Source organism: Phyllobates terribilis, unplaced genomic scaffold (assembly GCF_046119375.1).
Source record: "Phyllobates terribilis strain yellow unplaced genomic scaffold, ASM4611937v1 Scaffold_5__5_contigs__length_657084704, whole genome shotgun sequence".
Lineage (NCBI taxonomy): Eukaryota > Metazoa > Chordata > Amphibia > Anura > Dendrobatidae > Phyllobates > Phyllobates terribilis.
The window spans coordinates 174,027,615-174,052,489 of NW_027362765.1; the positions used below are offsets into that span (position 1 = coordinate 174,027,615).

At 40.7% G+C, this 24,875-nt stretch overlaps 2 protein-coding genes across 3 annotated transcripts in view; one reads left to right on the forward strand and one right to left on the reverse strand.

Annotated features, from left to right (window-relative positions):
- Positions 1–24,875, reverse strand: part of MRPL10 (mitochondrial ribosomal protein L10) — a 76,507-nt gene that overhangs the window by 31,643 nt on the left and 19,989 nt on the right. The window contains exon 6 of one of the 2 annotated variants that reach the window (XM_073683489.1): positions 2,449–2,560. The exons of the other annotated variant lie outside the window; for it this stretch is intronic. Within the exon in view, the coding sequence (XP_073539590.1) occupies positions 2,460–2,560 (101 nt within the window). The 3' untranslated portion in view covers positions 2,449–2,459. Of the gene's footprint in view, positions 1–2,448; positions 2,561–24,875 lie in introns of those variants that run through there. 2 annotated transcript variants of the gene reach the window in all.
- Positions 1–24,875, forward strand: part of TBX21 (T-box transcription factor 21) — a 37,396-nt gene that overhangs the window by 1,744 nt on the left and 10,777 nt on the right. The gene's annotated exons all lie outside the window — the stretch shown is intronic.

Here is a 24,875-nt window from a genome sequence, read left to right on the forward strand (position 1 = left end):
CAGGGGATACACTAAAAATTAAAGAGGTATTACATTCTGTGACAGTTGTGGCATATCGAAAGTATATACCATAAATGTCTGATAGGTACAAATTCTACTTACAGGAATCTTACCTCAAAAAATAAGAACTCCAAGGCTATGTTCCCACGATGAGCTTTTGGTGACTTTTTGATGTTGCAGATTTTCTGCACCATTTCTGCACCCATTAAGTAAAATAGATTACTTGCAGGTTTTTCTAAAATAAGCAGAGTTAAAAAACGTAGCAAAAAATCATTGTGAGAACATAGCTTAAGGCCTCGTTCACACGTTCAATATTTGGCTAGTATTTTAGATCAGTATTTGTAAGCCAAAACCAGGAGTGGGTGATAAATACAGAAGTGGTGACGTGTTTCTATTATACTTTTCCTCTGATTGTTCCAATCCAAGATAGATATATATATAGATATATAGATAGATATGGGATAGATATGGGATAGAAAGATATGGGATAGATAGATAGATAGATAGATAGATAGATAGATATGGGATAGATAGATATGGGATAGATAGATAGATAGTGGATAGATAGATAGAGTTAAATATACAGACTGTGGCCTCATATATTGGCCTTGTAACAGGCTAGAAACATGTATGTTTTGCAGTTTATACATAGGGTTTCATTGGTGTATTGCTCTTCCATTAGCGTGAAATAGAATTTATGTAGAATAAAACAAACCCCAGTGTAAAGTCTAGGTACTGTTCTGAGAAATGGTACATCGTGTCGCGCATCTGTAAACCAATAATCTGTAATCAGAACATGATTGCAGTTAGCATGGCTCGCTTTCATTTTCTCACTAATAGTGTATAGTCTGCCTCCTTGTATGAATAATCCTTGGGTTTCATGAGGCACATTATTATTATTATCCCCAGATTTCACTGTAATAGATCAGGATCTGTTTGAGTATATATTTTGAAAATGCAATGTATTTTTCATTATCATCTATTAATATAACCATTAATTTGTTTGTTTAAATGTTACTAAGCATCAAAGGAAAACAAAAAGAACAAACAGACCTATATGACTCAGTTTGCAGTATCAATAAAATGGAAACTGCATTGAGGATTTTCATTACAAATTACTCCCGGGGTGTAAAAGCCTAAGGTTACGTTCCCATGATGAGTTTTTTGGTGACTTTTTGATGTTGCAGATTTTCTGCACCCATTAAGTAAATAGGTTACTTGCATTTTTTCGAAAATACGCAGCATCGAAAACTCACCAAAAACTCATTGTGGGAACGTAGCCTTATTGAAGTAATCCTTCTCCATAATTACTGTCTCCCACCTTTAACATACTCCCATACTTTAAAATATCCCAATACTTATTTTACACCAAAATATATCAGTCACACCTAACACCATTAAAACCTGCAAACTCTCTCCAAAACATTTGTCTTTCTGACATCAAATAATTAAAGCCATGCAATGTAATAGATTAGCAACAAGCGGTGCAGAGGATGGTGCCAAAGGCCTGGTACCTGGGGGAGCCGTATATACTGTATGTGCAGCGTCTATACACATACATAAAAACCTAATCATGTAGAATAATTGCACATGATCATTTGAGAAGGAGGGCGGCTGGTACAAATTATGTATCGAGTCTCTTAAATTGCCTGTGCCACTGTAAGCTTGTACCCAAGATTTGTATAATATTGCCTAATATTCAATGCTATTCATGTTTTATACTTAGAAATGTTAGCTAAGGCTGCTCTGCGGCGCTTGTTACATCCTACAGATAGATGACTTTATGGCATATACCTTTATAGAAATGCATAGGAAAAAGGGGGTGTTTCACTAGCTGACATGATATAGTTGGCTGTCATTGTACATCTGTTCTAGTTTTTAAGGATTTTCATTTCCTTGAACTTGTCACTGACTTTGTAGACACTAAAATAAGAACAGACTGTTAGATTGTCGTAGTTCTTGCGTTAATGGATATTACAGCTATAGATATGGATTTAATTGCTTAGTAGTTGGACAAAGAAACCAGATTGCAAATGTGGCCAAAGATTTGCCAAAGGATCTAAAGTGTAAGGATGTTGTTGGGCGCCTATATAGGACTAATCATGTCTAGTAGTGGCCCATCCAGCTCCTAAAGTTTACAATATTACTGGCTAACATAATAACTTTGTACTATTTTTCCTGTTACAATATTCTGTGCATCCCAAAATTGTGTGTGTGTGGTGTGTGTGTATATATATGTGGATATTTGTACTGCAAAGTAATAAAGTGATTCATAAGAAGTGTGTAATATCACTTTATACACTGTATTTTTAAGGCATTTATATGTGTAGGCGTTAATGAACGGTAAGGAAAAGAATATGCAGTTATGTAGCTGGTTTACATTGGATGGAAATTAGTAAAATGCAAACAGCTTAGTAAAAAAAAAATACATACTTAAAAATATATACCCTCGCATCTGATCAAACTTCCTTGTGGTTTAGTGGTTTGGGCACAGCTATAACCCGCTGGTGTATGCGATCTTCTAAGTATGTGGACACATTAGAGTCATACTCTGCATGGCCTGAGAGACAAAACAAGGCCCACATTAGAAAAAAAGAAAGAAAGAACGATAGATAGATAGATAGATGATAGATAGATAGATGATAGATAGATAGATAGATAGATAGCATCAGACAAAATATCACACAGATACACATTATGAGTAAATAAGTATAAGTACACCCACTTTTTGTGTATTTAACTTGGAGTCCTGTCTGCTTAATTTTTTTTCTATAGCTAAATAGACAGACAAACAGTCAGGGAGATAGACAGATAAATAGATAAATAGATATATCGATAGATAGATCGATAGATAGATAGATAGATAGATAGATAGATAGATAGATAGATAGATAGTAGATAATATTAAATCCGTGTATGGTGGCACACATGGTTCTTACATTGCCATATTAATGTAATGAGGCATATCATTACATATGTGCCAATGTATTCTCACCTTGCAGCATTACTCCATAATTCGCCATGCAATGAAGCATGTCACAATATATTTTCTCCTGGATTCATACAGAAACACAAATCTATCTGCTCCTATATCAAGTTAAAGATAGAAAAAGGAACATTATAAGCCCATATGCTTGTGCTGGTAATATTTTAGGTTTGTATCACACTGAGTTCAGAATTTAATTTCCTTTACGCATCTGGAATGTTCCAGGTGCATATGATAAACAGATCCATAAACACCAATATGGCCTTCAGTCATCGTTACATGTTCAGATTTCTATCTTTTTGGCGGCATGACATAGTGCTATTCCGTACATTGGCACCCTATGTCACCAATAACAATGTTGCAGTGCGCATGAGCCCTTACAGTAACCTTCAATGCATGTTCATTACCGGGAGTTAGGCTGGAATCAGACGAGCATATGGCATCGGATGCGATATGCTAATGACACTCGGCTCCAGCTCTGCTCCAAGCGTGAGCCGAGTGTCAGTGCTCCGATCCTCTCGCACAGAGAGGATCGCAGCACAGGTGCAGAGGAGACGGAGAAAGTAATTTCTCCATCTCCTTCATTACCAGTCTCGGCGGATATCAAACTACACTGGGATGACATCAGAGTGCAGTCCGATGTTTCACACACACATAGACTTGTATGGGTACGGGTGAGCCGAGTCTCGCTGACAATCATAGCATGTTGCGATTGTTCTCTCATGCCGAATCAGCATGAAAACATAATCGCAGATCTGATCTGCCCCATAGAATAATACTGGTCCGAGTGCTATGCGATGTTTTATCACGGTCTTAAGGTGACAACCATTTTAGTGACTGTTTGCCTTCTTATACAGAATAATAATGCATAATATGACTGTAAAAATATTAAAATTGTATGCCATATACAGCATATAATAGAGATGTGACACAGATGAAAAACTGCTTGTGTAAAATTAGCCTTTACATTTTTTCACACAGCAATGATCGGACAAGTGTACAGGGCTCTGGGTGTTGTGTCTATATTACAACTAGGAAAAAAAACATTTGTATGCTCTTACAAATGTATAATATGGCAATAAATAATTATAACATTTGTCTACATACTGTACTTCTTAAAAATGATTCTTTTTCTTCATTCAGTTGTGATATACACACAAAAAATATTTTTGTTGTGTTTCTTGATATGTCACACAACATATGGTGTCGGCTGTTACTTAAGGCGATGGCGTCCGCACAATCGCATCATTTACAAGTTTATTTTTACTTTATTTTTTCTGGCAGTAATAATAGTGTTAAGATTTCCTTTTCTGTAAACGTCTCAATTTCTTAAATGGCGTAAAAAAGTTTTTTAACAGTTTATTCTCTTTCTCAGGTTTATACACTTTGCTCACTATAACTATGACAGATACATGAGGATCCTTCAAATTATTACTGTCGTTATGATGTCTGGTAGTCATTGCCTCCATTATCACTTTATATGAAAATGCACAGAATCAATACTGCTCTGTGCAGCATCTTAGATCTTTTTCTAGAAGGCCTGGTTTGCAGATGGTGAGAGAAATCAATAGTTAACATGCCATGATCCCGTGCATAACTTGGCAGTGGTACTTCCTGGTGGATTAAATAATGATTTGCGATTACACCTGCCGCTCAACTCTTCCGTTAAGTAAAATAAGATCAACTAGTAATTCCTTTCTCAAGATTACATTGCCTAGAACTTAAAGGGAAGAGGTCTTATCAGTTTTCTAGAGCATGATACAAAACTGATTATATATTTCACATGTAAACTACAGTATATAATAAAACAAGATGTACAAACACATCAAATTCTGAGTTTTAGCCAGAGATGTAAGGTTTTGTGCCTCAAATAAAATCACAGCAGTAAGAAAATAACCCCTCCCCAATTGCTGCCATTTGGTAGGTGCAGCACATTGTGTCCAAATGCAGTGGGCCGAGTTTGGCATTTGGCACAACTCACTGTGATACTAGGGCTAGATGTACATCGTGTTGGTTATTAGTGTGTGTATATATATATATTTTATTTATTTATTATTTATTTTATTCACTTATATAGCATCATTAATTCCACAGCGCTTTACAGACATTATGGGCACTGTCCCCATTGGGACTCACAATCTAAATTCCCTATCAATATGTCTTTGGAGGGTGGGAAGAAACTGGAGAACCCGGAGGAAACCCATGCAAACACAGGGAGAACATACAAACTCCTTGCAGATGTTGTCCTTGGTGGGATTTGAACCCAGGACCCCAGGTGACAGTGCTAACCACTGAGGCACCGTGCTGCCCATATATATATATATACACACACACATATATAATCGCAATGATTTTCTATATTGGACAGATACCTTGGTATCCATTGTGCCCAACAGTGGCCACAAGGCAGTGTGCAAAAGGACTATGCATGAGTCTAGTATGATACTTTGTTAACTTGAAAGTGGTATATCTACATATTTAAAGACTGGCAAAGCTGAAAAATGGCTGTTTGCGTGAACGTTTATCTTTAGGCTAAAGTTACATGACGACTTACGGACCAAGCAATTACGCATGGCCACATTGTATGTAATGATAGTAAAATAGGGTTAGTCTGCGACCCACAAGAATAAAACCCTGCTAGATTACTGTGAGATCCCATTCACTATCAATACCTGCAATTGTGATCTTACAGTATGTTGTGCGGCTACAAGTCCCTTGTAGTTTAAGAAATAGGGTATTCCGACCCAAAATAATGATTTAGACAAGGAGAGGACTCAAAACAATATGTAACCTAGAAAGTTATCCAATCACAACCTCCAATTAATCAATAAAATACAAATAAAAATACAAATTTTATTAGAAAAAGTAGAAAATACAATAAAAATGCCATAGAGTAGCGCAAATAGCACAGTATATATATATAGAAATAATTCCAAGAATAGTAATGTATGAGGTTCCCAGATAGAAAATAGTGAAAGGTGTTCCACTCAAATATCAAGAGTGAAAACAATAGCAAGGGGTAGTGAAGAAGTATTCAAGAGTATACAGTATTAACTGACTCAATACTGATAGAAAGTCAGTAGCAAGAGATAGTCAAAAAGTATGCAAAAGTATACAGCATTAACTGACTAAATATTGATAAACAGTCATAAGAATAATATATCCAAAAGACCCCTAGCTTTTTAATACAAATCTGAGACAGGTAAATGTTCCATCAATATGAACATAAGAACTGAATATGAAACATGCTATGTATCAAATCAGGACACCTTACCCACATCCTAGGGTGTACTCCACAATACCCCAACTTTCGTTTCGTGTGGGCTTCTTCAGGGGTTAGCCCTAGTTTATGTCAATGTCCGCTTTGATTTTTTTTTACACCCTATCTGTCAGGACATGCTGGGTGTTGTACTTTTGCAAAAGCTGAAGAATACTGACCTAGAGTATGAATCCATTTAATGGATATTTAACACTATTTTTTTTTCTGCACAGTTGGCTTATAAAAACGTACGGTAATTCCTCATGCATACTGGAGAGCCGAACATCAGAATTTGGCTCCCTACTATATGTGCTGCCACATAGTATAGTGATATAAGATGTGAAAATGTGTGATAATAATAAAATTAATTAAGAATGAAAATCTTGTTAGAGTTGCATATATATATGTGTGATTCAGCAATTCATGTCGCTGAATTTAGAGCGGTCACTAAAAATAAAGCTTGTGTGTAGCCCTCGGGCCTCATTCATATATCCGCTTTTTTTTTCTGTATGTGAAAAAATGACTAATTTTCATCAGTGTTTTGGATCCGGTTTTCATCAGTGTTTGGTCAGTGTGTCAGTTTTTACTATCAATGTTTCATCAGTTTTCCCTACTGCAGTGTGGGCAAACTTGGTGAAGAACTACAGAAAACATCTGACCTCTGTAATTGCAAACAAACGTTTCTGTACCAAATATTAAGTTCTGTTTTTCTATTCTATCAAATACTTATTTCATGCAATAAAATGCTAATTAATTATGTAAAAATCATACAATGTGATTTTCTGGTTTTATTTTTAGATTCTGTCTCTCATAGTTGAAGTGTACCTATGATAACAATTACAGACCTCTCCATTCTTTGTGTATTAAATACTTACAGTGCTGGCCAAAAGTATTGGCACCCCTGCAATTCTGTCAGATAATACTCAGTTTCTTCCTGAAAATGATTGCAATCACAAATTCTTTGGTATTATTCTCTTCATTTAATTTGTCTTCAATGAAAAAAACACAAAAAGAATTGTCCTAAAGCCAAATTGGATATAATTCCACACCAAACCTAAAAAAAAGGGGGTGGACAAAAGTATTGGCACCCTTTGAAAAATCATGTGATGCTTCTCTAATTCGTGTAATTAACAGCACCTGTAGTCTGTTTTTTTTTTTTTTTTCCCCTGCACTTTATGGTCTCCTGTTGTCTTTTAAGCTAGTGATTGATTGTTAATGAGTTAAATCTGTGCAGATCTAAGCAGATACGTCCCTATATATTGAGACTTAGTTAAGGGGAGGCATTTATGCGGGGGCATTTATGCATATAGCATTTATGCATACTTTATCGAAGTGCCATAATTTAGCAAAGTGCCCTGGCAGTTAGAAAATGGCAGTTGGACAGGGCAGGAGACAGGTAAGACATGCAAGACAATTAAACAAACTTGCTTCCAGGTCATCTTTTTGGCAAACAGTAATCACCATTTGTATCTGTGCCATTTATACTCTGGTTGCTACAATCATCCACATTCACCGTTCACCCACAAATGCGGCACACTTCATCCATATTAATCCCTCACTCCTCTCTTCTCCTATGTACAGTTGTCATGCTCTCTTCACAATGTTATACCACGCAGATCCATTCATTCCCACCATACAACGCAGGAAACGCTCTCACAAATCACTCAATCATCTGCTCACTCTCTGTATCTTCCTTCTATTAGTCGCAGGTGATATTTCTCCCAACCCAGGACCCTCCAGTAATAATAACACTAACTCTTTCCCTGTTACATTCAGAAACCCTGCTAATCTCATTAATATTCCCTGCATATCTTCTGTCTCATTCAACTGTGCCCTTTGGAATGCACGCTCAGCTTGTAATAAACTCTCTTACATCCATGACTTTTTCCTCTCTAATTCCCTCAACCTTCTGGCTCTCACTGAAACCTGGATCCAGCAGTCGGACACCACCGCCGCTGCAGCTCTCTCCTATGGTGGCCTACATTTCTCTCATACCCCGCGACCTGACAACAGATCAGGTGGAGGTGTTGGTCTGCTTCTTTCAACAAAATGTACTTTTCAGGTTATCCCCCCTGTACCCTCCCTTATCTTCCCGTCCTTTGAGGCCCACACAGTCAGACTCTACCGGCCCTTCTCCCTGCGAGTGGCGGTTGTCTATCGCCCCCCAGGTCCCCCCCGTCAATTCCTGGATCACTTTGCTGCCTGGCTTACAAATTTTCTATCCTGCGACATCCCCACGATAATCATGGGAGACTTTAACATCCCAATTGGCGATCCTCTTTCCCCATCTGCCACGCATCTTTTATCATTAACCTCCTCCTTCGGCCTTTCACAGCTTGCTAATTCTCCTACACATGAGGACGGGAACACATTGGACCTGATCTTCTCCCGGCTTTGCTCAGTACATGACTTTACTAACTCTCCCCTTCCACTCTCTGACCATAATCTTCTTTCATTCTCTGTCAAGAACTGTGACTTTACTCAAGACACTCCCACCGTCCACACTTATAGAAATTTACGCGCCATTAACACCCAGAAATTTATAAAAAGGTTGCAATCATCATTGGCCCCAATCTCCTCCCTCTCATGTCCCGAATCTGCATTGAAGCATTATAACAAAATAATGCTATGCGCCCTGGATGAAGCCGCACCTCCTACACAAAGAACAATTCGGCATAGACGGCGACAACCCTGGCACACGCCTCAAACACGTCTTCTCCAGAGGTACTCCAGGTGCGCTGAACGGCTGTGGAGAAAATCAAATCTGCCCGAAGATTTCCTCCACTATAAATTTATGCTGAAAACATATAACTCTGCCCTTCACCTCTCCAAACAAACCTACTTTAACAACCTCATCATCTCACTTTCCAATAATCCTAAACGACTCTTTGACACGTTTCATTCTCTCCTCAATCAAACAGCACAGGCCCCGACCACCGACCTCAGCGCTGACGATCTGGCTAACTATTTCAAAGAAAAAATTGACCATATCCGACAGGAAATTTTCTCCCAATCCCCAAATGTTATGTATGCTCCCCCCCGCCACATTGTATCTTGCTCATTTTCTGACTTCGAACCAGTCACGGAAGATGAAGTGATCAGGCTCCTTGCATCTTCTCGCCCTACCACCTGCACCAGCGACCCTATTCCCTCACATCTCCTTCAGTCCCTTGCTCCAGCTGTCACCTCTCACCTAACTAAAATTTTCAACCTTTCCCTCTCATCTGGTATCTTTCCCTCTTCTTTTAAACACGCCAGCATACAACCATTACTTAAAAAACCATCCCTCGACCAGAACTGCAAGGCCAACTACAGACCTGTTTCCAATCTTCCCTTTATCTCTAAACTCCTGGAACGCCTGGTCCACTCCCGTCTAATCCGCTATCTCTCAGACAACTCTCTTCTTGACCCTTTACAATCTGGTTTCCGCTCTTTACATTCTACTGAAACTGCCCTCACTAAAGTCTCTAATGATCTACTAACAGCTAAATCTAATGGTCACTACTCCCTGCTGATTCTCCTGGATCTCTCTGCAGCATTTGACACTGTGGATCACCAGCTCCTCCTCACTATGCTCCGCACTATTGGCCTCAAGGACACGGTTCTCTCCTGGTTCTCCTCTTATCTCTCTGACCGCTCCTTCTCTGTGTCTTTTGCCGGCTCCTCCTCCTCCCTACTTCCTCTTACTGTCGGGGTTCCTCAAGGATCAGTCCTAGGCCCCCTTCTTTTCTCCTTATACACCGCTCCTATTGGACAAACAATCAGTAGATTCGGTTTTCTGTACCATCTCTATGCTGATGACACCCAATTATACACCTCTGCTCCGGACATCACCCCTGCATTACTACAAAAGCCCAGTGATTGTCTTTCTGCTGTGTCTAACACTATGTCCTCCCTCTACCTAAAACTGAATCTGTCAAAAACTGAACTACTCGTCTTTCCTCCCTCCATTAATCTACCTGTGCCCGATATTGCCATCTCCGTTTGTGGCTCAACCATTACTCCCCAGCTACAAGCCCGCTGTCTTGGGGTCATTTTTGATTCAGATCTTTCTTTCACTCCTCACATCAAATCACTCGCTCGTTCATGTCATCTACACCTCAAAAACATCTCAAGAATCAGGACTTTTCTCACCTTTGACTCGGCAAAAACTCTTACTGTCGCTCTTATTCATTCTCGTCTTGACTATTGCAACGCTCTACTAATCGGTCTCCCTCTTACTAAACTCTCCCCTCTCCAATCCGTCCTGAACGCAGCAGCCAGGATCATATTCCTCGCCAACCGCTACTCAGATGCCTCTTCCCTGTGCCAGTCATTGCATTGGTTGCCCATCCAATATAGAGTTCGTTTTAAACTTATCACGCTTACCCACAAAGCGCTCCATGCTTCAGTACCCCCCTACATCTCCTCCCTTGTCTCAGTCTACCACCCTACACGTGCCCTCCGTTCTGCAAATGACTTGAAACTAAAATCCTCCATAATCCGAACTTCCCACTCCCGTCTCCAAGATTTCTCGCGTGCTGCGCCAATTCTCTGGAATGCACTACCCAGGACAGTTCGATTAATTCCCAATACCCACAGTTTCAAGCGAACCCTAAAAACACATTTCTTTAGACTGGCGTATCACCTAAACACACTCTGTCCATCCCAGCTTTCCCCCATATTAAAATCTTCTTCAACTTCGGGTTCAAACCAACCATGCACATAAAAGCCTCTGTCAGGACTGCACACATACTGGCTAGCGACCAGTCCATGTATTATTATTTATCCTATTCAGTATATCAAGGCTGCATTATACAATATATGTACCTTTCACCTTTTGTGTCTCCCCCACTTCCTCATAGACTGTAAGCTCGCGAGCAGGGCCCTCACTCCGTTCGATATGAGATATGCTTATTCTGTATTGTCTGTATAAGTCCCCCCTAAAATTTGTAAAGTGCTGCGGAATATGTTGGCGCTATAAAAATAAACTATTATTATTATTATTATTATTATTAACTTACCTGTGGCACCTAACAGGTGTTGGCAATAACTAAATCACACTTGCAGCCAGTTAACATGGATTAAAGTTGACTCAACCTCTGTCCTGTGTCCTTGTGTGTACCAGATTGAGCATGGAGAAAAGAAAGAAGACCAAAGAACTGTCTGAGGACTTGAGAAACCAAATTGTGAGGAAGCATGAGCAATCTGAAGGCTACAAGTCCATCTCCAAAGACCTGAATGTTCCTGTGTCTTCCGTGCCCAGTGTCATCAAGAAGTTTAAAGCCCATGGCACTGTGGCTAACCTCCCTAGATGTGGACGGAAAAGAAAAATTGACGAGAGATTTCAACGCAAGATTGTGCGGATGGTGGATAAAGAACCTCAACTAACATCCAAACAAGTTCAAGCTGCCCTGCAGTCCGAGGGTACAACAGTGTCAACCCGTACTATCCGTCGGCGTCTGAATGAAAACGGACTGTATGATAGGATACCCAGGAAGACCCCACTTCTTACCCCGAGACATAAAAAAGCCAGGCTGGAGTTTGCCAAAACTTAACTGAGAAAGTCTAAAACGTTTTGGAAGAATGTTCTCTGGTCAGATGAGACAAAAGTAGAGCTTTTTGGGAAAAAGCATCAACATAGAGTGTACAGGAAAAAAAAGAGACATTCAAAAAAAAGAACACGGTCCCTACAGTCAAACATGGCGGAGGTTCCCTGATGTTTTGGTGTTGCTTTGCTGCCTCTGGCACTGGACTGCTTGACCGTGTGCATGGCATTATGAAGTCTGAAGACTACCAACAAATTTTGCAGCATAATGTAGGGCCCAGTGTGAGAAAGCTGGGTCTCCCTCAGAGGTCATGGGTCTTCCAGCAGGACAATGACCCAAAACACACTTCCAAAAGCACTATAAAATGGTTTGAGGGAAAGCACTGGAGACTTCTAAGGTGGCCAGCAAATAGTCCAGACCGGAATCCCATAGAACACCTGTGGAGAGATCTCAAAATGGCAGTTTGGAGAAGGCACCCTTCAAATATCATAGAATCATAGAATCATAGAATGGTAGAGTTGGAAGGGACCTCCTGGGTCATCTGGTCCAACCCCCTGCTCAAAGCAGGATTCACTAAATCATCTCAGACAGATGTCTGTCCAGCCTCTGTTTGAAGACGTCCATTGAAGGGGAACTCACCACCTCTCGTGGCAGCCTGTTCCACTCATTAATCACCCTAACTGTCAAAAAGTTTTTTCTAATATCTAATCTGTGTCTCCTCCCATTTAGTTTCATCCCATTGCTGCTAGTCTTTCCTTGTGCAAATGAGAATAAAGATGATCCTTCTACAATGTGACAGCCCTTGACATATTTGTAGACAGCTATTAAGTCTCCTCTCAGTCTTCTTTTTTGCAAGCTAAACATTCCCAAATCCTGCAACCGTTCCTCATAGGACATGGTTTGCAGACCAGTCACCATTCTGGTCGCTCTTCTCTGAACTTGCTCCAGTTTGTCTATGTCTTTTTTAAAATGTGGTGCCCAAAACTGTACACAGTATTCCAGATGAGGTCTAACCAAAGAGGAGTAAAGACCAATAATGACTTCACGTGATCTAGACTGTATGCTTCTGTTAATACATCCCAGAATTGTATTTGCCTTTTTTGCTGCTGCATCACACTGTTGACTCATGTTCAGTCTATGATCTATTAGTATACCTAAGTCTTTTTCACATGTACTGTTGTTTAGCTATATTCCTCCCATTCTGTATATGCTTTTTTCATTTTTATTGCCCAGATGTAGTACTTTGCATTTTTCCCTGTTAAAAACCATTCTGTTGGTTGCTGCCCACTGCTCCAGTTTATTTAGGTCTTTTTGAATCCTCTCTCTCTCTTCTCTAGTATTAGCTATCCCTCCTAGCTTTGTGTCATCAGCAAATTTAATCAGTTTACCCTCAATTCCTTCATCTAAATCATTGATAAAGATGTTGAACAATACAGGTCCCAGGACGGAGCCCTGTGGTACCCCACTTGAGACATTCATCCAGCTGGATGTGAAGCCATTTACAATCACCCTTTGAGTCCGATCACTAAGCCAGTTATGAATCCACCTAACAGTTGCCTGGTCCATTGCATACTTGGTCATTTTTTCAATAAGGATGGTGTGAGATACTTTGTCAAATGCTTTGCTGAAGTCAAGATATACTATATCTACAGCATTTCCCTGATCCACCCAGTCAGTGATTCTGTCATAGAAGGAAATTAAGTTAGTCTGACATGACTTGTTAGTTATAAACCCATGCTGACTCTGGTTAATCACTTCATTCTTATCCAGGTACTTACATACATGTTGTTTAATAATTTGTTCAAAGATCTTTCCTGGTATAGAAGTCAGACTCACCGGCCTATAGTTCCCTGGGTCCACCTTCTTCCCCTTTTTGAAGATAGGAACAACATTTGCTCTTCTCCAGTCTTCTGGGACTTCTCCTGTTCTCCAAGAATTTTCAAAGATTATGGAGAGTGGTTCTAAAATTTCTTCTACGATCTCCTTCAGTACTCTGGGGTGTAATTCATCTGGACCTGGAGACTTGAACTCATTTATGTTAGCTAAATATTCCCTCACAATCTTTCTGTTTACAGATAACTTGGATTCTTCTATTCCTTTAAAAGGACAGTGAAGATCAGTTGATGTTACATTTTCTTTCTGAGAGAAAACAGATGCAAAATAGGAATTAAAAAGTTTGGCCTTCTCAACATCCTCTCTTACCATTTCTCCATTTTCATCCTGTAAAAATCCTATAGCATCTTTGACTTTTCTTTTACTTTTGACATACCCCCAAAATCCTTTTTTATTGCTTTTGACATCTCTTGCAAGCCTTAATTCATTGTCAGCTTTAGCTAACCTGATACATGCCCTGCAGGATCTGCAGACTGCATTATAATCTTCTTTAGATATGCCTCCCTCTTTCCATTTAATAAACATTTCTTTCTTTCTTTTTAGCATGTGTTTAAGTTCTGTGTTCATCCATCCTGGTTTCCTTAAATGCTTCCCATTCTTCCTACTTTTCGGGATTGTTAACGATTGTGCTTTGAGAATCTAATTTTTAAAAATTTCCCATCCTTCCTGGACATTTTTGTCCTTAAGGACATCCAGCCATTGGATCCCTCCTATTCTCTTTCTGAGTCTCTTAAAATCTGCCTTTCTAAAATCTAACCTTGAAGTTTGAGTCTTCACATGTCTTCCTCCTCTAGTTATCCAAAATTCTATAATAGCATGATCGCTGCCTCCTAGGGTCCCAGCCACTTTTACCTCCTCAACCATTTCCTCCTTGTTTATAAGGATTAGATCCAAAGTAGCAGATCCCCTTGTTTTCTCCCCTACCTTTTGGAAGATAAAGTTGTCAGCAAGAGAGGATAAGAATTTGCTTGACCTGTTAGTTTTACTTGAGAGAGATTCCCAACAAATGTCTGGATAGTTGAAATCTCCCATGACCACTACGTCATATTTTTTTGAGAACTTGGTCATTTGATACATAAAGAGTTCATCCATATCTTCAGCTTGTCCAGGTGGCCTGTAGTAAATGCCTACAATGGTGTCCTTTCCGTTGTTCTCTCCTTGTATTCTTACCCAAACAGTTTCCACAGAACTCCCAGTCTCTGAAGCTTCAATCTCTGTGCAGATATACGCTTTTCTAACATACAATGCGACACCTCCTCCTCGTTTATCAAGTCTGTTTCTTGCAAATAAGTTGTATCCTTTTAGCCTTTTATTCCAATCATGTGTATCGTCCCACCAAGTTTCAGTGATTCCAATGACATCATATTTCTTTTCCTGCGTTAGTAGTTCTAATTCTCCTTGTTTGTTGCCCATGCTTTGTGCATTTGTATAAAAACATTTTAGTTTGTGATTGGTTTCTCTTCCTCCCATATTTTTATTATTTAAATTGTTTTGTCTTTGTTCTTCCTTTCCACTTCCAGTAGCAGAGATCTCAATAGTATTTGTCAGCTGTATGGCTTTTTCTGGCCTTTTGCTTCCCTTCCCACATTGTTCTAGTTTAAAGCTCTCCTGATGAGTGCAGCAAGGCAATTTCCAAATACATGTTTTCCAGTCTTCGTAAGGTGCACCCCATCTCTAGCAAGTAGTCCATCGTATAGGTAATTCATTCCGTGATCCAGAAATCCAAATCCTTGTTGACGGCACCATCGACGTAGCCAGTTGTTCACCTGTAGAATCTTATTCCACCTCATTGTTCCATGGCCATCCACTGGGAGGATGAGAAGACCACCTGCGCTCCCAATTCTTTCACTTTCTTGCCCAAGTCTTCAAAGTCACTGCAGATGGTTTCCAGGTCCTTTCTTGCGGTGTCATTTGTCCCCACATGTATTAGCAGGAATGGGTAGTGGTCTGTAGGTCTGAAGAGTCTTGATATCCTGTCAGACACATCTTTAATTTTTGCTCCTGGAAGACAGCACATTTCTCTTGAGGTTATGTCTGGTCTGCAGATAGCAGCCTCTGTTCCTCTTAACAGGGAATCCCCCATGACCACCACTCTCCGTTTTTTCTTCACAACATTCTTCTTTCTCCATCCAGGAGGATTCTGAGGGCTTACAGGGTTATTCATTGCTGGCAAAGTCTTATCTTGCTGTATTTCTTCATGGTTCTCCTGCGAGAGAGCCTGGTACTGGTTCCTGAGCAGTATAGGTGCTGACTGCCTCTCTATCCTCCTGCTTCTCTGGGTCACATGCTTCCATTCCTCTGTTTCCTCAGGTGCAGTTCGAATTTCTTCTCTTTCTGAATCATGAAGAGATAATTCTGCTCTGTCTAAGAACTCTTCACCTTCCTTAATGATTTTCAAGGTAGTTAACCTCTCTTCTAGATTTCGCAACTTTTCCTCCAACAGGGACACAAGCTTGCATTTCTGGCATGTGAAGTTTGGCTTTTCCACTGGCAAGTCTGTGAACATGTAGCAGGATATGCAGCTCACCAAATGGCTCCTGGACTCTTCCATGTTCTTACTGTTAATGTTCTGAAAACAGTGAAAAAAGCTTAAAAAAAAAGCTTACCGATGTCCTCTTTTCAGCTCCAACAGCCAAAATCCAGTGTTCTTTGAGCTCACGGAGACTCTTCATTTACCCCAAAATGCAGTGGGAATATGCAAATTATCTCCTCAGGACTCCTCCCCTGGTTTACCGATGTCCTCTTTTCAGCTCCAACAGCCAAAATCCAGTGTTCTTTGAGCTCACGGAGACTCTTCACTTACCCCAAAATGCAGTGGGAATATGCAAATTATCTCCTCAGGACTCCTCCCCTGGTTTACCGATGTCCTCTTTTCAGCTCCAACAGCCAAAATCCAGTGTTCTTTGAGCTCACGGAGACTCTTCACTTACCCCAAAATGCAGTGGGAATATGCAAATTATCTCCTCAGGACTCCTCCCCTGGTTTACCGATGTCTTCTTTTCAGCTCCAACAGCCAAAATCCAGTGTTCTTTGAGCTCACGGAGACTCTTCACTTACCCCAAAATGCAGTGGGAATATGCAAATTATCTCCTCAGGACTCCTCCCCTGGTTTACCGATGTCCTCTTTTCAGCTCCAACAGCCAAAATCCAGTGTCCTTTGAGCTCACGGAGACTCTTCACTTACCCCAAAATGCAGTGGGAATATGCAAATTATCTCCTCAGGACTCCTCCCCTGGTTTACCGATGTCCTCTTTTCAGCTCCAACAGCCAAAATCCAGTGTTCTTTGAGCTCACGGAGACTCTTCACTTACCCCAAAATGCAGTGGGAATATGCAAATTATCTCCTCAGGACTTGGAGCAGTTTGCCAAAGAAGAATGGTCTACAATTCCAGCAGAGCATTGTAAGAAACTCATTGATGGTTACCGGAAGCGGTTGTTCGCAGTTATTTTGGCTAAAGGTTGTGCAACCAAGTATTAGGCTGAGGGTGCCAATACTTTTGTCCGGCCCTTTTTTTGAGTTTTGTGTGAAATGATCAATGATTTGATTTTTTCTTCATTCTCTTTTGTGTTTTTTCCTTACAAGCAAATTAAATGAAGAGAATAATACCAAAGAATTTGTGATTGCAATCATTTTCCGGAACAAACGGAGTATTATCTGACAGAATTGCAGGGGTGCCAATACTTTTGGCCAGCACTGTATTTTCCCCACTGTATGATTATATTGCCACAGTGCTGATAAGGGTACACATGCCATGCCTAAACAGTGCCATACAGCAGCGATTTACTGCATGCAAAGATATTAAATCAAGTTCTTTGGCAAACTGTGCCCACACAGAGCTAAGCTATTTTTATAGAGTCTTAGAGAGTGCCTGCAAAATGCTACATGGAGGCTTGTTCCTGCTGCTCTATTCAAATGAATAAAGCGACTGAAACCTCATTAAAACAAGTGTGAACAGTGCTGTATAAACAGCCCCACCTCCCGTGCAGTATTGTGTATCAGGGGCACTGCTGGTTGTTGATGGCACTCTAGTGGCATTGTTAAAGGAAGGTCTTTCTAATAACACTATTAGTGGAGGAACTTTAGTTGTCATTACGGGTAGCGTCCTGTGTAATGTTGGTGGGTGTGAACCCACTGTGCCATGGCCGGGCTTACCCTGGAGAGGCATGAGTAAGTGTCTACTGGGTCTTCACCGGTAAACACCAGGTACCACTCCAGGGCAGTCCCGAAACTACAGCAGCTGACCATAGGGTTAGAGGCGCGGGTATGAGGTACAGGAGGGCGAAGAGAAAGATGTGGACTGTAATGATGGGTCGATCTGGTACAAACAGAGACAAAGAGCCAGTTCCCTGCTGTGAACGATGGGAACCAGCACTCCAGTGAGAGCCGCTTGCAGTCTCTGAATGGATTTCATTGGGGTAAAATTAACATGTTCGGATGTCAAGGAAAATGAAAACCAGTCCACCCACCCCTGGAAATAGTCTGTGAGTGGCTGGCTGTAGGTGAGCAGAATTTAGACGTCATCAGACTGCGGCAGAACACATATTAAATAGGGATCCGTTTAGGATCCAAAAGAGCCGTCACTTTTTGGTGAGCGGAGCTGAGTGAGCCGGAATGCCCATCGCTAGTGGCCAGACAATCAGAGGTCGGGGCAGGCAGCACAGGTTCGATATACGTAGCCGAGGTCAGACAGGACGGGTATGGGAGACAGCATATAGGGGAATGCATAAACGGAGGCTAGGAACCAGCATTCGGGTGAGGAATGGAGGGTGGAGTCGCCTGATATATCACCTGCTAGCAGATGACAGGCTGAGGAAGACAGGGTGGATACAAATTCCTGCAACTTAGAGCGATGGTCAAGTACTGGGTGGAGCAGAGTGAAGCACACGGCGAGTAGGGAGGCGCTTAGAAGGCGTTCGAGTGGCCGGCGTAACATCCTGTACTAAAAGCCAATGAAATCACAGCTTTCGTTTTAATTTTCTCAGTTGCACTGGAAAATAGAAAACAATATTCTGATTTGTTGCTATGGCAACAGTCAATTTCTGCCCTTATAGTTTCTCATTTAATTTTATTAGGCCTCTGTCACCAGCAATGATACAAAATATTCAGGAATATTTACAGCATGGCAGGTCCAGCAGTCCGCCCTGACAGGAAATTGTTCTGCTGCACTTACCTCACAGGAGCTCAGGGACTGAATTTACAGAAACACCTGGTATTTTAGCACTGCCTTGTCGCCTAGAAGTATAGGGTCTTCTCACAGAGGAGGGGAAATACAATTAAATTCCATTTTCACCTCAGACATCATTTCCCAGGGTTAATCCACACATGATAATATATCACGGCCCTGTACACACACGTTGGGGCATTTCCCTCACAACCACCGAACGTTCCAGGTACAGAAACTTATGATTTTCTATATACATGGAAAAATATAAATTAGATAAACCTATACTATTCATTTCTAGAATATATACATTTTACTCCACTGATTGATTGCTATATCTGAATTGTGTAGCTTTCACATGTAGCACTTTCACCGCAGATGCCATTACTAACATGAAAAGTCTAGTAATTTGCACTATAAGGCCACGGCCCCACTATCAGTATTTGGTCAGTATTCGGTCAGTAATTTTTCTCAGGAGTGGGAGCCAAAACCAGGTGAGGAACAATCAGAGAAAAGGTATAATAGAAACAAGTCACCAATTCTGCATTTATCACCCACTCCTGGTTTTGGCTCCCACTCCTCAGAAAAAATACTGACCAAATACTTACTAAATACTGATAGTGGGGTCGTAGCCTTACCGGAAAGGTCTGGGTAATGGGGTGGTCTTCTCAAAGAGGTGATGCTTTGGAGGTATTTCCATGTATATTTAGCAGATCTGTATACATTTTAAACTAAAAATTAGTTCCATTCACAGTCATCGCCTTTGAATATACCCCAAAAAAACACATTTTACATGGACACATTTAATTGTACTACACCTTTACTGTTTTTTTCAAACCTTTTTTTTAAAGGATCAATTCTTAGGCTTTCACAGAAAACGTCACTTTACATGAGGTTTTTAATGTAGCCACTTGGGCAAACTGAAAACCTTGTCGGGAGCTTCTTGAACCATTGGCAGCATGAAATACAGATATGACAACTATGTTTTAGGCCTCATTCAGACATGCATTTTTTCTTTATTAATGACAAAAACAGATGTCTAAATCATGCCTTTGGGGTATGCGCACACAGCATCATTTAGACGCCAGAGGCTTTCACTCTATACAGTTAAGTATAGAGAGCAGCCAGCTTCCCACAAAAGCTGCCCAAAGAATGAGCATGCCATTTCTTTTAACCACTTCAGGGCGTCTGAAATCTGAACGGTTAAAAGAAGTGACATAAGATGTAGCATGGGCACAGCAATGTTGTCTTGACATTGCTGTGCACTATGCTCTTTTTATGGGGCACTTTTTCAGATAGTTTCCGAGCGGAATCCACCTGAAAAGACTCCATGTGCACATAGCCTTACTCTGAAACACTGTGGCATTTCAAAAACTGTTTGAAATGATGTTAGGATAGGGAGAGAAGTCTACTGGGCAGCTCATTTTGGCTCCCCCCCCCCCCCACCTGACACGGCTTGAATTACAGATCTCTTGCAGTTAAAGGGGGTGTCCAAGCTTGGGGTTCAAATCTGCAGTCACTCTATGTGACTGCAGACTTGTGAATCTTCAAAGTGCGCGATGTCACGATTCTCTGGTGCTGGGTGGACGCATGACTGCAAGTATGTGATTTGCATACAAGCGTTCAAATGCTGACTAGACATGCACAGCCTTGCTAAATACAAGTGAATTAAGTGAGGCTGGATACATCTAGTCGGAATGTGTCCGGAAGTATGCAAACGCCTAATTGTGGTCACATGACCTCCAGCTTCTTGTTCCGGAGAATCCTGACATATGTGAGGATTCACAAGTCTGCAGGCACATAGAGTGACTGCAGACTTGAACCTCAAGCCTGGACAACCCCTTAAGGCTACAACCACACATCATCTTAGGCGTTATCCTAGTCGCTTCTGTTTTTTTTTTTTCACATCCGTTTTTTTTTCACTGAAGTAGTTAGACTGTCTGAACTGTTTTATCTTAGCAATGAATCAGTTAAAAACAGATTAAACTAGGATGAAAAACTGAAGCACAAAGTATGTCTTCCGTGTTCCATCCGTTTTACACAGATCTCCATAGGCTTTAATGGTAGAGTCGGATCCACTTAAGGGATGCGAATACAACATGCTGAGTATCATGGACTGTAGACACGAATCCATTTATAAAACGAATATGTGTATGGATCAATGAAAGGCTATGGGTCAGCGTGCTGTTTGAGAAAAAAACTGGACCCAGCACAGACGTGTCACACAGATATGTGTATGCAGCCTTATATTGTGTAAAAATATTTTATAGTGAGTGAGCCTGTCTGTATTTCATGCTGTCCGTGGTTCAGGCATTGTAAATCTTCTGACAGGTTCCATTTAAATAAATAAAATGCAGTTTTCAGCTGCACAATGGTAAAAGGATTTAAACATATGGCTTCTCAGGTAGTTAACCAATATAGCATACAAGCAGGGAAAAAAACAGTTGGGGAGTTTTATTAATATCGTCATAAAAAAAAAAAAGTTATGAGATGCAAATTTGGACCACATTTATCACATTAATAAAATTGTCAGTTTTTCAGATTTTTTAAAATTTCTTAAGACAGAACAGGTGTCTGCACTGGTTTAGTGTGGTTTTGGGGCAATTCTCAACTTCCCCTGTACTACCAATTGAGAACAGGCCCTATTAGGCCATATAAATATAGAGGGGAATCCCTCACTCGAAACCTCTTTTGTAAGCCAGAGTTCAGTATGGGCTCTTTCACTGCCTTGTATTACATGAATGGCTGCCATGTAACACATTTCCTTTGCAGTGTACACTTTTTATTTCTTTACTGAAATTGACAGTATCGTTATTTGTGAACTTCCACTTTTTTTTTCACTCACATTTAGGGTAGTTTCACGTGAGCGTATAAAACATCATTCAGTGTTTCATTTAGAAAAATGGGGTGATTTTTTTTCTCATTTGTCATCCGTATATAATCAATTTTATTCACAGCAGCAGCTATTAATCATTTACAGGACCATTTACATTTTCCTATGTTACAGAATTGCAATGTATCCGTAACAATTGCATGCCATACTGTGGCTACATATGGCATCCAATTTTTATTACTCACCCATAGACATGAATGGATGAGTCTCATTCGATTTATGAAAGAAACTAGTGCATGCCACAATTTTTTTCACACACAGATTTGGTCAGTGAAAAAAATTGCTCATCTGCATTACCCATGGAATAACTTTGGTTTGAGTGATGTCCCATTTTTTTCCACGGACAGCACTCGGACCAAGAATAAGATCATGTGAACGAGCCCTAACAAATAGAAACGTCACTTGTGTCCATGGTGTAATGAATATCTAATTATTGCTCAAAATATCCAAACACCTTAGATAACTGTTGGCTGAACACAATTATTCCTCCCACCTTCTTCATGCTCGGCCTGGCTCATATGTTCCAACTTTACAAAGGATCAGGCATGTTGAAAGCCAAAATGTCCAATCCTTGTTTTCCTAGACAAATACCAATGGAGAGAGTCGAAACACTTACATACACATTAAAGGGGTTGTCTGGCCTTAGGGTTCAAGCCTGCAGTCTCTCTTTGTGCACGTGCTGTGAGGATTCCTCAGTGCTGGCACCGGGAGCGGGCGGCCATGTGAACGCACGCATGCAATTTGCATACTTCCAGCCACATTCCAACTACACTCGTCCAGCCTTGATCAATACAGTTGCATTGAGCGAGGTCGCGCCCATCTATTTGTCACGTGACCGTATGTATGCAAGTCACAAAACTGAGGCGGACACCGGAGAATCCTCACAGCATGTCTGACTGCAGACTTGAACTATAAGGCCGGAGAAGACTTCTTTAGTGAATCTGTCACCAGATTTCTGCTAAGTAATGAGTGGTGTAGAAAGAGTCTTGGACGCAGTGAGTGACAGTTTTTCTGTTCTATGGAATCAGTGTTGTGCTGAAATGTCAGATTGCCTAGAGCAAAGGCATGCAGAGCTGTCAGTATTTTGATAGACAGCTCAGTTGTCCAATCTAGTGCAGGGGCGTGCTGAGCAGTCAGAATTTTGATAGACAGCTCAGCCATCCAATCTGAGATTGGGAGGTGCTGATCTTCCTTCAAATGTTCCTTGTTCTAAGTGATTACCCAGCTACTTGGCTAAGCAGTCAGTCCCAGATCTCTGCCAGTCGTAGCATTTGCTCGGTGGTGCATGTTTGTATTCAGTGCTCTATTTGTTGATCCATTGCTGCTTGACCTTGCTCTGACCATCCATTTGCTTAGCCTCTTCGCTTTGATCCGCTATCTTCCTGGTATTCTGACCTCAGACCGTGACCTGACTACGCCTTTGGAAGCCTGTTATTGATTGGTGTCGTAAAGATATTGTTAAATGGAGCCCTAATTGTCAGAAGAAATGTCTTAGTTCTGTAAAAATTTGCTCCGCTAGTCTGGAGGGTCTGCTGGGGTACCTGTGAGACTATAGAGATGTGTTCTCGGAAAAAGAGACACAGATTTTACCTCCTCATCGTCCTTATAATTGTACTATTGATCTTATCCCTAATGCCAAATTACCTAAAGCTCGCCTGTATAATTTGTTGGGACCTGAACGTACTGCCATGAAAGAACATGCAAACGAAAGTTTACGGAAGGGTCATATTCATCCTTCCTCCTCGTCAGTAGCTGCTGGATTTTTCTTTGTTAAAAAGAAAGATGGGGGTCTCAGTCTTTGCCTCAATTTCCACGAATTAAACAAAATTACAGTTACAAATACCTACCCACTTCCACTCATCCCTGACCTATATAATCAGTTTATGAGGGCTAAACAGTTTTCTAAACTGGATCTTAGAGGGGCTTATAATTTGATACGCATCCAGTAGGGTGATGAGTGGAAGACGGCATTTTCAAAATTTTATGAATGATATCTTTTCTGATTGCTTCGGAAGGTTTATTGTGGTATACATTGACGATATTCAAATTTTCCCGCCTGATCAGGATTCGCACCATGAACAAATACGTTTAGTTTTACGAAAGCTTAGAGAGAATTCCTTATTTGCTAAACTGGATAAATTTACCTTTTCTGTCCAAGAGATATTGTTTCTGGGGCTCACTGTAAGGGCCGAAGGGTTTAAGATGGATCCTGGAAAGGTGCAGGACATAAATGATTGGCTTTAACCTTGTGACCTTAAAGCGTTACAATGTTTTTTAGGATTTGCCAATTACTACAGCAAATGTATTAGGGGTTTTTCACAGATTGCTAAACCTCTTACCGATCTCACACGTAAGGGGGTGGATCTTAAGCTTTGGTCGCTGGATGCTATTAGGGCATTTAATAAATTAAAAGAGTATTTTATGTCTGCTCAAGTTTTAGTCTAACCCGTTCTCCAGACACCATTCATTGTGGAGGTGGATGCTTCAGAGCTCGGTGTAGGGGCTTTATCTCAAGGTTCCAAAACTCTGACCAACTTGCAACCATGTGCATTTAGTCTAAGAAATTTTCGTCTGCTGAGAGAAATTATGATGTTGGGTATCGTGAGCTGCTCGCAGTTAAAATTAGCTTTTGTAGAATAGAGACACTTTTTGGAGGGGGCAGTTCATCAAGTCACTTTGGTGACAAATCCTAAAAATTTAGCCTATATTGAATCAGGTAAATAGTTAACCCCAAGACAGGCCAGATGGTCCTTATGCTTTCCTAGATTAAATTTTTTAATGACACTTTATCATGCAGCCTTGATTCGGTTTCTCCTCCAGAGCCTCCATCCTCCATTCAGGGTACTGTGGTTTCTATGGTTTCTTCAAGGTTGGATACGGAGATCCGTAAAGCCCATCAGTTGGCCCCTTCCACTACTCCAGGTTCCAAATTATTTGTGCCAGTGTACCTAAATTTGCATCTGTTGCAGGAGTTTCATGATTCCGTCTTGAGTGGTGATCCTGGGCTTACTGCTACGCGAAATGCTATGGCTAGACTCTTTTGGTGGTCATCCATGTATAATGATATTAAAAATTTTGTATCCGCTTGTGAAACTTGTGCACACGCTAAAGTCTGACATAACTGGCCGGCCAGGGATTTGGCTCCACTGCCAAT